The sequence below is a fragment of the Mauremys mutica genome, chromosome 6 (genome assembly GCF_020497125.1).
Source record: "Mauremys mutica isolate MM-2020 ecotype Southern chromosome 6, ASM2049712v1, whole genome shotgun sequence".
Lineage (NCBI taxonomy): Eukaryota > Metazoa > Chordata > Testudines > Geoemydidae > Mauremys > Mauremys mutica.
The window spans coordinates 57,990,068-58,002,460 of record NC_059077.1 but is presented as its reverse complement, the minus strand read 5'-3'; the positions used below and the strand labels follow the sequence as shown (position 1 = coordinate 58,002,460).

Below are 12,393 nucleotides of genomic sequence, written 5' to 3'. Positions count from 1 at the left end.
TGACAAATCTGAGATGGGTTGGTTCTTTCCTTAAACACTGTTTGCCAGTTTCCTCAATGCATTTTAACTAATCATATTTAAAGGGGAGACGCTGGATGTCTGATCTGTTTCTAGCCCCTGTTATTGAGATGGTAAGGTTAGTCAGAATGTATAAAACTAAGGTAAAATACCTGCTTCTGAGCATTCTTCATTCACTAGAACATAACATTCTTCTTTGAGTGATTGCTCATGTCCATTCAGCTTAGGTGTGTGTGCTCGCCATGTGCACTGGTGCTGGAGTTTTTTCCCTCAGCAGTATCTGCAGGGGACAGGCTGGCACTCCCTGGAGTGGTGCGCGTATGCTGCGGCATATAGGGTGACGCTGGCCCCCTCCACCCTCAGTTCCTTCTTGCTCCCAATGATGGTGCATGGAACTAGTGTTGTTTTAGCTAAAGCTGTTGATTTTTGTTCGTTCAAACTCTTTTGCCTCTTGAAAATATTACAGTATATAGTTTTCTCTAATTTAGTTCAACCTATTAAGTTAGAGACATAGTAGGTCCCTAAAGGGACTTCACCTCGGGATGAGGCATGCCTTGGTGCCAGGCTTTAAACCCTGTGATGGCTGTAAAATTCCCATGCCCATTAACAATCCACATAATAGTTGTTTACGGTGCTTGGGCGAAGGTCACATTAGTGATAACTGCAAAATCTGCACGTTCTTCAAGCCCAGGACGAAGGAGGAGTGTGACATTCGCTTGAAGGTGCTCCTGTTGGAGTCTGCCCTTACCCCAATGCCAGAGCAGTGCCCCGATTCGGTGCTGAGTACCATGACCTCAGTGCACAACGCCGCACTGATACCGTCTACGAGCCAGCACCGGTCCCCTTCCGTGGCTCCAGCCAAAAAGCCCAGGAAGACGGGGCAAGGAAGGGTCTCCAGTTTCCTGCAAGGGAAAGGAAAAGTCTGGGGTGGAGCAAGGCCCTGTCTCAGGCACCTCTTCATCCCCTTTCGGATCCTGGGCCCCAGCTCAGGTTGAGTAGTGTAGCCCAGCCCACTCCCCGTTGGCTACCCTGGATCGTGGGGGAGGTCCTCATCAGCTCCGGGTGCCATCCATGCCAGAGGCCCTCCAAGCAGCGCAAGACATGTTCCTCCCAGTGCCGCCCACTGTGGCCCCTGCAGGGTCTCGGTCCCAGGGTAAACCTGAGTTGGGACCACCACAGTCTCCACCTTTCCGGCAGTGCTCCCCATCGTGGGGGACGTCTCGGCAGCAGACGTCCTCTCAAAGCCGACACGCTTCTGACCATGATAGGCAGAAGCTTCATAGCCCCATCTGGACCTAGAACAAGAGCAGAGAGGCTCGAGGCATGGCCCGCCAGTAACTGGGTGCAGACCTCTGGAGGCAAACGCCCCCCCCCCCGGCAGGAGTTTCGGAGTCAGTGCCTGGAATCTCCGCGGCACTGGTATCGCTCCAGGGACAGGTCAAGGGACCAACGGTACCATTCCCTGGACTGTCACCGATCCCCCAGGGTGGCATCACCACGTGCGGCTACATCTTCACGACACCAAGCCCACTCTAGTTCCCAATCCCGCTTCACATCCTGGTACTGCTCGTTAAGCGTGAGGCATAGATCGCCGGCCCAGGGCTGTCGCGGATCTACCAAGCGCCGAGGTCCCGATCTAAATGCTCGTCGAGGTCAGCCAGCTCCAACTCCAGGAGGGGTGACCAGTACCAATCGGGACAGGGCCACCAATCAGCCCCATCTTGGTCACAGGAGAGCGACCACTCGGGCTCTGGCTCAGGTTCAGAGCAATGTTCTTTAACGGCGGGACAGGCTCCAGCACCTACAGTGAAGATTACGTTGGTGGCACTGCAGCTGGGCCCGTGGCCTCAGACTCCGTGGCCAGCACATTGGTACCCATGGAACCCATGGGGGTTCACTCAGCACTCTCAGGCTGCCCGCTCGGTATCCAGTGCTTCAGAAAGACTGGCTACTACCCTCTCCCGCCCCCCTCCAGCCCAAGAGGCCTCAGCTGCAGGCACAGAAGGAAGTGGGCAAGCAAGCCGCCAAACCACCTATGGTTGTGGAGGACCCCTTGGTACCGGCTTCCTCCTCATTGTTGCCAGACGAGGCCATAGTAGGGCCCCCTCCACCAGTGCCCCAGGATGATGCTAAGGTGCATCAAGAGCTGCTAAAGAGGGTTGTCACCAACCTGAGCCTCCAGATGGAGGAGTTAGAGGAACCCGCAGACTTCCTCTTTAATGTTCTCTGCCCCATGGCTCCAGCCAGGATAGCTTTGCCCCTACATGAGAGGGTAGCTAAAATGACAGATGCCCTCTCAAACCCCCTCCTCCTTGCCTCCGATCTCCTAGAGGGCAAAGCGCAAGTACTTTGTGCCATCCAAGGGCCACGAGTACCTTTTATACCCACCCTGCTCCCAATTCCCTAGTGGTAGAGGTGGTCAAACACAGGGAAAGGGTCAACCGGGGGCTACCCCTAAGAATAAAGACTCAAGGAGACTGGACTTGTTTGGGTGTAAAGTTTATTCATCCTCCAGTCTACAGTTGTAGGTGGCCAACCGTGAGGCCTTACTAGGCTGCTATGATTTTAATATGTGGCAGGCCATGACCAAGTTTGAGAGCGTCCTTTCTGAGGCTTCTAGGAAGGAGTTCCGGGTGATCCTGGATGAGGGCTTGACTGAAGCCAGAGCAGCTCTCCAGGTGGCATCAGACGCTGCAGACACCGCCACCCACAATAGCACTGGCCATCTCGTTGCGCAGGGCTTCCTAGGTGCTCCTCTCTGGTCTTTCTTTGGAGGCTCAGCAGTCAATGCAAGACCTCCCTTTTGACGGGCATGCCCTGTTCGCAGAACAGATGGACATTAAGCTCCGTGCCCTGAAAGATTCCCATATGACCCTAAAAACATTGGGCCCATATGTCCTTGGACTTGGCCGCAAGTGGCTTAAGCCACAGCAGCCTCAGAGCCAGAGGAGCCTCCCCACAAAAGATCCAGGGACTACAACCCCCCTCTACATCCCAGACTGGCTCGCCCCGCAGTAAGCAGACAGGCAAGTGCCTGTTTTGAGGGTACACCTGAGGGCGACCTACCAGACTGTTCCCTGGATACTTCCTCCCCTCTGTTTGCCAACTGCCTTTCTTGCTTCCTCCCTGCATGGGCGTCTATAACATCAGACCCATGGGTCCTCAATATGGTGGCGCAGGGTTACACCCTTCAGTTACTTTCTACCCCACCTTCCGACCTACCCTTCCTGTCCCTCTTCAGGGACCCCTCTCACGAGAATCTTCTCGTACGGGAGGTAGAGGGTCTACTACAGATGGGTGTGGTGGAGGTAGTTCCTGTGGAGTACAGGAACAAGGGGTTCTATTCCCGGTACTTTTTAATCCCCAAAGGCATGTATGGGCCACATACCACCCTAGACCTGTGGAGCTTGAACTGCTACTTAGACGAAACTGAAGTTATGTATGGTCTCCCTGGCTTCCACCATCCCCTCCCTGGATCCGGGAGACTGGTACGCCGCCCTCGATCTGAAAGATGTGTATTTCCACATCACCATCTTTGAGGGACACAGATGCTTCCTCTGGTTCACGGTAAGTCCCGACCACTATCAGTTTGCAGTCCTCCCATTTGGCCTACCAACAGCATCACAGATATTTACCAAGTGCATGTCAGTGGTGGCGGCTTTCCTCAGACATCGGGGTATCCAGATCTACTGGTACCTCGATGACTGGCTCGTGAAGGGCAACTCCAGGTCCAAGGGGACATGACGGTGCTGCTAGCGATGTGCCGTTGCCTCGGCCTGTTGGTGAAGGATGACAAATCCACGTTAGTTCTGGTACAGAGGATAGAGTTCATCGGAGCGGTGCTCGACTTGACCTGCGCCAGGACGTTTCTGCCGCTGGAGAGATTCAGGGTACTGACAGACCTCATCGCGGAAGCCTGTGTTTCCCCTGACCACGGTCAGGGTTTGCCTGTGAATACTAGATCACATGGTGGCATGTGCATATGTGGTGCGTCATATCAGGCTCTGGATATAACCCTTGCAGCAATGGCTAGCGACAGTCTACTCCTAGTCCAGGGACCACCTGGAGAAGATCGCCACCATCCCCACGATGGTACTTACCTCGCTATGATGGTGGACCGACCCCAGGATCACAGCTGACTCTTGCATCCCAACTTTGTGTCCCTCCACCTCACCGCGTGGATGTTGATGAATACTGAGGAATGGGCCTGTTGGCACGGGGTCCAGAAGGTCCTCTTCAAGAGTAGAAAGCCCTCGACTAGGCAGACCTTCCTGGCAAAGTGGATGAGGTTCTCCCACTGGGCGGACGAATGGGGCATCTCCCCTTCGCATTCTACAGTGCAGTCGATCTTGGACTACCTGCTTCATTTGAGGAACCAGGGCCTAGCGCGCTCCTCAGGGTGCACCCGGCGGTCATTTTGGTCTTTCATCCGCCAATCCAGGGACAGACTGTGTTCTCCCATGATATGACGGTTAGGTTCCTTAGAGGCCTCGAGAGGCTCTTTCCTCAATCCGGTCCCCGCCCCCTCAGTGGGAACTCAACTTGGTTCTCCCTAGGCTCATGGGTCCGCCCTTTGAGCCTTTGGCCTTGTGCTCCCTATCTCACTTATCATTGGAAGGTAGCTTTCCTGGTGGCAGTGACATCGGGGAGGTGAGTCTCCAAGCTGTGAGCCCTGACCTCAGAACTTCTGTACGTGGCCTTCTATAAGGACAAGGTTCAGCTCTGGCCCCATCCGGCTTTCCTTTCCAAGGTGGTATCTGCTTTCCACATGAGCCAGGTCATCTTTCTTCCTGTCTTCTGCCCTGAGCCTTAGGAGACTAGTGAAGAGAGGCGCCTTCACGCTTTGGACATAAGAAGGGCTCTGGGTTTCTACCTATATCGGACAAATCTTTCCGTAAGTCGACTCAGCTTTTCCTCTATACAGCTGATAGGATGAAGGGCCTCCCAGTGTCCACACAAAGGATTTCTAACTGGATCACCTCTTGCATTCGGACTTGCTGTGAGTTAGCGGGAGTCCCTCTGCTGCCGATTGTCAGAGCCCACTTGACTAGAGCATAGGCATCCTCGGTGGCCTTCCTGGCACACGTTCTGATTCAGGACATCTGTAGAGCCGTGATGTGGTCCTCGGTACACACATTCACGGCCCACTATTCCATCACGCAGCAGGCCAGAGATGATGCTGGGTTTGGCAGAGCCGTGTTGTAATCTACATGTTCGTGAACTCCTTACCCGCCTCCAGGGGTACTGCTGGGAGTCACTTAAGTTGAATGGACATGAGCAATCACTCGAAGAAAAAAAGACAGTTACCTTTTTTCGTAACTGGTGTTATTGGAGATGTGTTGCTCATGTCCATTCCATGACCTGTCCTCCTTCCCCACTGTCTGAGTTTCCGGCAAGAAGGAACTGAGGGTGGAAGGCACCAGCGGTGCCCCTTCTACCCCTGCATACGCGTGTCACTTCAGCGGGTACCAGAGCTGGTCCCCTACGGATACTGCTGAGGGAAAGCTTCCAGCACCGGTGCATGTGGCGAGCTAACACACCTAAGTTGAATGGACATGAGCAACACATCTCGCAGAACACCAGTTACAGAAAAAGGTAACTGTCTTTTTTTTTTTTTTCAAGGAAGTGCAAATTAATCAATGCCTTTCATGGAAATTACCACAGAACCTTGCAATATATTGAATCTTTCAATATGGTTTTGGAAACTAAGTATCGTTGCATTGTCTCTACTGCAGGGAAACACAGTTCTTCCCCAAAAGGGGGGATAATATGGATGCAGTAGTGATCACTGAACACAGCAAATGTTTGTAATTTTAAGCCATTATTAAAGAGACAGAACAACACTTACAGTGTAGATAAGTCACTGGCAGTAATAAGCAAAAGTATAACAACCATTTGCTTGTACTCTTGGGCATATTTGTGAATTACTTGTTCTTTATGGTCACTTTCAAGGGCGGTCTCATTGCTGAAGAACTCTGAAGATAAAGAAAAGTATAACATATCAATGCAAAATTATGGTAGATCACTCTGGTAAGCAGTGTTTATTTTGTTTTTTAAGTTGTTACCTCTTGCAGTATCACAGTATTACTTTGTGTAATTCCACCACAGAAAAAGGAATGGCCACATCCTTCATTTAATGGGTACTTTATGGCAGATAAGCTATTCATATTTAACTTTCATTTTAATCTTAAACCATTTTTATCATATGCAGCACAAAATTTAGAGCTTCAGTATCTTATACATACCTTCATTAAATTGCTTTCACAGTTTTCCATTCTTTAAGCTCTGAGCTGTACCCATAATAATTCAACAGTTAGGTTTAACTTAGCATTACTTGTCTCTATTTATGTAGTGCGCAGAAGGAAGCTCAAACTCTCTTGGTTTTTCTACCTGCCATCTGACTTGGAATTTATTCTCTTTCTTTTTGCAGGTAATCCAGTTTGTAGTTTGAGTAGTTAGCTGCTGTATGTTGTCAATACTTTTTAAAGCAAGAATTTTTTTGTTGAGATCCAGTTCCAGAAGATTGCCCATATTGGAGTCTAAAGTTATGTGAGAAATCCTCATAGAGTGGCATCTTGGATCTAGTATTCCTGGGATAGGGTTGCTCCTGTAGCAGAGTTGTGCTATTGCTTTGACCTTTGGGGTCATGCTGACTGACATGAACTAGTTCTTATAAATAGCACTATTGCACAGATAATTCTACTCTTTATTGTGTCTGCCTCAACAGTCAGAAGCATCAGTACCTTCTAGTCCTCTGATTCCATATCAGGGGCATAGGATGGAGAGAATCTTGACATCAGAGGACACTTTCAAACTGCTTCCTTTGTGGTGGCTTCAGCTCTGTTAAGCAAGATTTTTGAAGTAAATCTTTCTTAGGCAGGAAATACCTACCTCTGACCTCAACATGAGTGATAGAACCCTGCCCTCATCCTAGAGAAGTCATGTCTTCCCATGATATTTATTTTTCTAAGAGGATCTTGGTAGACTAAAAAGATTCACTAACTGTTGTGATGACGTTCACATTCCATGTTGCATGTATTGTATGTGAATGTGATCATTTCTGGTCTCCCAGGAAGAATTCAAAACGATGCAACATTTTTGTGCGAGTACAAAGTTCCCATGATTGTTAATAAACTTTAGTAAATAGTCCTATTGCATTTCTTCTATGATGGTCTTATTCATAGCAAGATTGCCAAATCTATTCTTCCTCCTCCCCCATAGCAATCACTAGGCAGTATCTTTGTATCACACTATAATATCATTCCCTGGATAGTATATGTGATCAATTAAAATTAGTGTGCTCATATGTTGATACAAACATCAGAGAGCTCCAACAAGGCGTAACTGTATTTATTTTGCAAATCTGACTAAACATAGTATTTCTGAGCTAGTAACACAGGCTTTAAGCTTTCACGTAAGTGAAATGGGATTGCAAATATCCACATTAACAATAAGTTCAGACTCCACCTAGAATGAAGGGTTTTGAGGGTACCCTAATAGTTCTACATTTCTTTAAACCAAAATTCACCCCCTTTCATTTTAATGTACTAGGCTTATAAAAGACAGTGTTAGTGAATTTAGCTGATGGTTGTACAGATCATGAACTGATCCTGCTTAAAACTGCAGTTCAAAGCTGATTTGGGGCATATCTTTCTTTCTTTCTTTCTTTTTTTTTAGTGCCATAGGTCAATATGACAAGGCTATCCAGGCTTACATATCCACTCCTCTCACAGAGTTAGATGCCATTGTAGGAGTTGCACTAGCTTACTTCAAGAAAGGGCTTTTACAAGACAGCATTAAAGGTAAGTGTCTGTTTAAACAAAAGTGCAGTACATGGCCTGACACTAAAGGAATATGGCATTTTCTAAATGAACACTTATCCCCTTTTGACTTTGTACATCTGAACGAAAAATTCTGTCCCAATTTATGCACGCATTGGGGTAGTATGAGGTATAATAAAGGCAGAGAATTTTCAGATTTTTATATAAAATTCATCATAATCACCAGACTGCTACTCAGAAAGTTGCCATGAGCTATTGCAGTGTACTGGAAAAAATATCTTTTACATATCAATTGACATTTTCAAGGCAGAACACGGTGGCAGTACCAGTACTTGCTTACCCTCTCTACATCCAGTATGAGAGGGTAGGGAAATAAAGGTATTATGAACAAAAGTGGAGGCTAAACTTTAAAAATGGGTTTTTGCTGCTTGGGTCAGGGAATCTTGAAACATCAAGAGAACATATTCCTTTCCTAGATGTTCCTTTATCACATTTCAACAATTTTTAGCATTCATTACACATGAACATTTATTTAGGTTTCAAAGTCAAACTCTCAGAAGTTAGGAAATTCCAGATTTACAGTTTCATGTACTTGTGCAACCTTAATTCTGCCTTTGTGTCCAACCTGTGCACTGAATGTGGCACAGGTCCAGTAAGGAAAAATGTATGTGATCATATAACTAAAGACTCTCATAGTGCAGATACATGTCTGTATCTTGTCATTCCAGAATGCTTTTAAATCTTAGTTGCTTTTTTAAATTTCTATCTTAATTTAATATTCCCAGCCTATGAGACAGCCTTATCTCTTGCCGAATCTGAACAAGACAAAGCCCATATCTTGACAGCCCTTGCAATAATGGAGTACAAACAGAATAAAGTGGATGCTGCAAAGACGTTGCTGTTTAAATGGTATGTGGGTGGTGTAGAATGAGTGAGAGAGAGAGAGAGAGAGACCTTGTCAGAATTTGAAAGTGCTGTTAGAAGCTTTAACTTGGAAATTTTTGGGGGGCTTACTTTCTTTTAGCCCAAAAGTAATGAGGTACAAACACTGAAGGTAACTTTGTAAACTTATCTAAAATCAGTGGTAATGTACCTACCAGTAGTACTTATCTTCACATTTGTTGAGTACCTTGCTGTGTATGTCTAAAATGTGTGTTTAAATTTAGGAAAAGCATGTTTGTGTGGTGTTCAGCTACAAGAAATGTAACTTTTTCTTTATTAAAGTAATTAAAAATCCCCCAAAGAATAATGTTCTAAGCATCACAAAGTGTCATGGCAGCACTCTCTAGATTTCACTTAAAGATCAGCAGTCCTGTTTCACCTCTGCATTTTATAAGTGTTTTTTTATCTTTCAGCACTTGGAAGACTAAAAAAGTGCCTGGTCTGTTACTGGGCAGTTGACAGCCAGAAATTAAGCTCTACCATTTCAGCTTCCAGTGTTGAGCAGAGTGGCTAACATTACTTTCCCTGTTTATCAAAGAATACAGTGTCAGAAACATGGCCATATTGACCACCTCCATCCTGCTAGCAAATCCTCAAGTTACTGAAATAATGGAGGTCTGCTACCTGGTGCTTTAAATCCTGAGTAATTGATGATTAACATGATGTAGGAAAATGTTATTTCTAGTTAGTCACGAAAGTGCTCTTTCTATTTTTAACATAAATTTCAACAATGAGTGCTTCCTACATAACATTAATCACTAGCATTAAAGAAAACTAGTAAATGCTCTGGAAATGCATCATTTTTAACTGGAAGCATGTAACATTACAAAGTGAAACGTGTCAAGACTTTTAAATTGTACTGTTGGGTTTTACCCCCATATAGAGGACTGATGGCAACACACAAACTTTCAAAAAAGAATTTCACATAATTAGACATATTTGGTGTCTATAGCTGATATTAAAGAGTATAACTGTTGTCTTGTGTTGGAGTTAGAAGTAACAAAAGGTCTAACTCTTCAACCTATTCTTTTTTGCTTTTTATAACATAAGTATATTTTTCCATCTGTAGTTCACAAAATTTGGCTAACCAAGATTTTGGAAGTTTGTTTTTCTTCCATTGATTAGCAACACAGCATAGAAGTAGGATATTAAATTTTTGACCTCCAGTGAAATCATCAGTACTAAAACGAAACAATAGGACCAATATTTTTAGGAACCTTTTCATATTCCATTGCTAAATGACAACAGGTATCTCCTTTATATTCATATTTATTTCCAATTTTAGGATGTGACCACCAAATAAATGAATTCTCATCATTCCAAATTCTGATAGTTATTTGTTTCCTTTTAATTTGATCAGATGATACTGCAGCAATTTTCTCTTATATCAGAACATCTTGAATTTGTGCAGTCTCTTGTGATGTATTGTTTGGGTTTTTTTGCATCAGTTTTTCTCCCTACAGCTCTCCCACTTCTTCATGGAAAGTAGTTCTGCTTCTGCATTAGTACTGTTCAAAGCTTTCTATAAAACTAGTAGATAACAGCTACTTTTGTACTTATTTAAGCAGCAATATAGTTAGCTGTTTTTAATACGTTTTTAGAATACTCTTTATAGAGATTAACATTATTTTGAGTAAATAAAAGCAATTACTTCATTGGGCTTTGATTCTGTATTCCAATTTCCCCTCTAAAGTTTCACCAACAGTGGCTAATGCACATACATTTCATTTTAACTTCCTAACCTCCTTGCACATGTTTCCTTCATGGAAAGTGCAGCACATATAGTTAAGCATGTTGAACAGCAGGACTAATCTACTGACTGGACTGCAAATTGTCTCCCTTCTTGATTCCTGTTGCTATAGCATGGAGTTGCAGTAGTCATATTTGTATTCATGGTACAGTGCAGACTGCTAAATATGAGATACTGACAGAAGATGTAAATATTCCTTCCCCTCCTGCATCTGTTTTTTTAAAACTGGGAAATGCATATATCCTGTACCCTGAATGCTAGCTCTGTGCAGATTTTATTACTCAAACACAATTAATTTAAACTTAGATGAGCTTGGAAAATTATACAGAAATTCTACAGCTACCTGAAACACAATTTTATGTAAGAGGGAATTCTTTTCCTGGCAGAGATTTGATCCTTTTTACTCTACGGAATCTAAATCAAAGCTCTCATAACAAAATTATTTAAATCACATGTCAAATACTGCCATGCCCTTAGAAAATGTGTGTGTGGGGGGGAGCAAACCTCCTTCCCAAAAATCAGATTGCTTAGTATGAGTAATTGAGTTTATATTTATAAGATAATGTATACTATTGGAGAAAAGTTTGCTTCAAGAGAAAGTAGATGCGTAGGGTTCAGGAGATATTTGTCTCCATTACCATTCATTTTTTATGGCTACTCTTTTTAAACAAAGACAACTAAACATGCCCAATTCTTGCCAAGCAATAGTCATGAGCTTTAAAAGCTGAAACCCACATTACTCCTTGTACTCAATCTTATCCAAAGGACTTAAGAATATTGATGTAGGACTGAGTTTGAGAGTCTCGTCATGAGACATTAATTCAGTGCACCACATTATTATGGATTAGGAATTCAAACATACTATGAGCTAAAGAAGATGTTTTGTTGCTCTGAAGAGGTAGTTACAATTTGGAGAGAATCTTGTAAGTAAATTACTGTTTGTTGCACTTACAACACTATAACAAGTAGAAGTAGATGACAAATCCTGCAAACTATACTTGAGGCTAGTATTGTGTTACATAATAACTTGTTTTCCATTGGATTTACAGCTCTATATTAAAGGAACCTACCATAGAAAGCCTGCAGGCTCTGTGCACTCTAGGTCTGGCAAAGCAGGATGCTACACTTGCAACAGCAGCACTTAAAGAATTACTGAAGCACACAAAAAGCAAGGATAACGTTTATGAGAGATGCCTTATTACATCTGCTGTGTATGCGCTGCAAGGTAGAAATGTGGGAGTGCAGAGGCAAGCTTCCAAAGCTGTCCATAGGTGTGTAGTCTGCATTTTTGTACATTAATGGCAATTAAACTTTTACCCTCCCAAAATTATCCTTTTAAAACTTTGTGAGTGTTGGAACAAGACTTACTAAGCAAATATCTACACTTTTACAACATACCTCGAGACAAACTCTGGTATCTTAAGAGTGACGAGCATCATTCATTTAGATCAAGTCAAATGGTAGGAGCTGCCTTTATTCTTTCATTTTTGAAATACTATCATACCACCTTTTTATGGGATCAGATTGTTTGTTTTACTCTTAGGACCACATTACACTGTAGTACGCAGTTATGAATGTACTTATGGTCAGCATGTGTATCATAAACTTCTGTGTGCTCATTGTCCAGTCTCTGGATTGTTCAATAGAATCTTACCGATAAAGCTGGGAAAGGTCTGCACTGCACCAGATTCTTCTCTGCACTGATCCCTCAGGTTTTATCTAATGTAATCTTAAATGGTTTCTTAGGCAGTTGATTCCATTAGCTAAATGTTTTTTGATTAACTTAAATGTGGGGGAGGCGGCATTAAGTTTCAAACTGTTGCTCTTGGTTATGCCATTAACAACCAACAACTTGTACTATCACCTCTCAAATGTTTCAGACCGTTATCCTATTCATCTCTC

The 12,393-nt window shown here is 44.1% G+C and overlaps 1 protein-coding gene across 1 annotated transcript in view; it reads left to right on the top strand.

Annotated features, from left to right (window-relative positions):
* TTC37 (tetratricopeptide repeat domain 37) overlaps window positions 1–12,393 on the top strand; it is an 89,663-nt gene that overhangs the window by 54,244 nt on the left and 23,026 nt on the right. Inside the window, exons 28-31 of the mRNA XM_045021654.1 lie at window positions 5,971–6,048; window positions 7,696–7,820; window positions 8,585–8,708; window positions 11,541–11,762. Coding sequence (XP_044877589.1) covers window positions 5,971–6,048; window positions 7,696–7,820; window positions 8,585–8,708; window positions 11,541–11,762 — 549 coding nt within the window. The remainder of the gene's footprint in view (window positions 1–5,970; window positions 6,049–7,695; window positions 7,821–8,584; window positions 8,709–11,540; window positions 11,763–12,393) is intronic.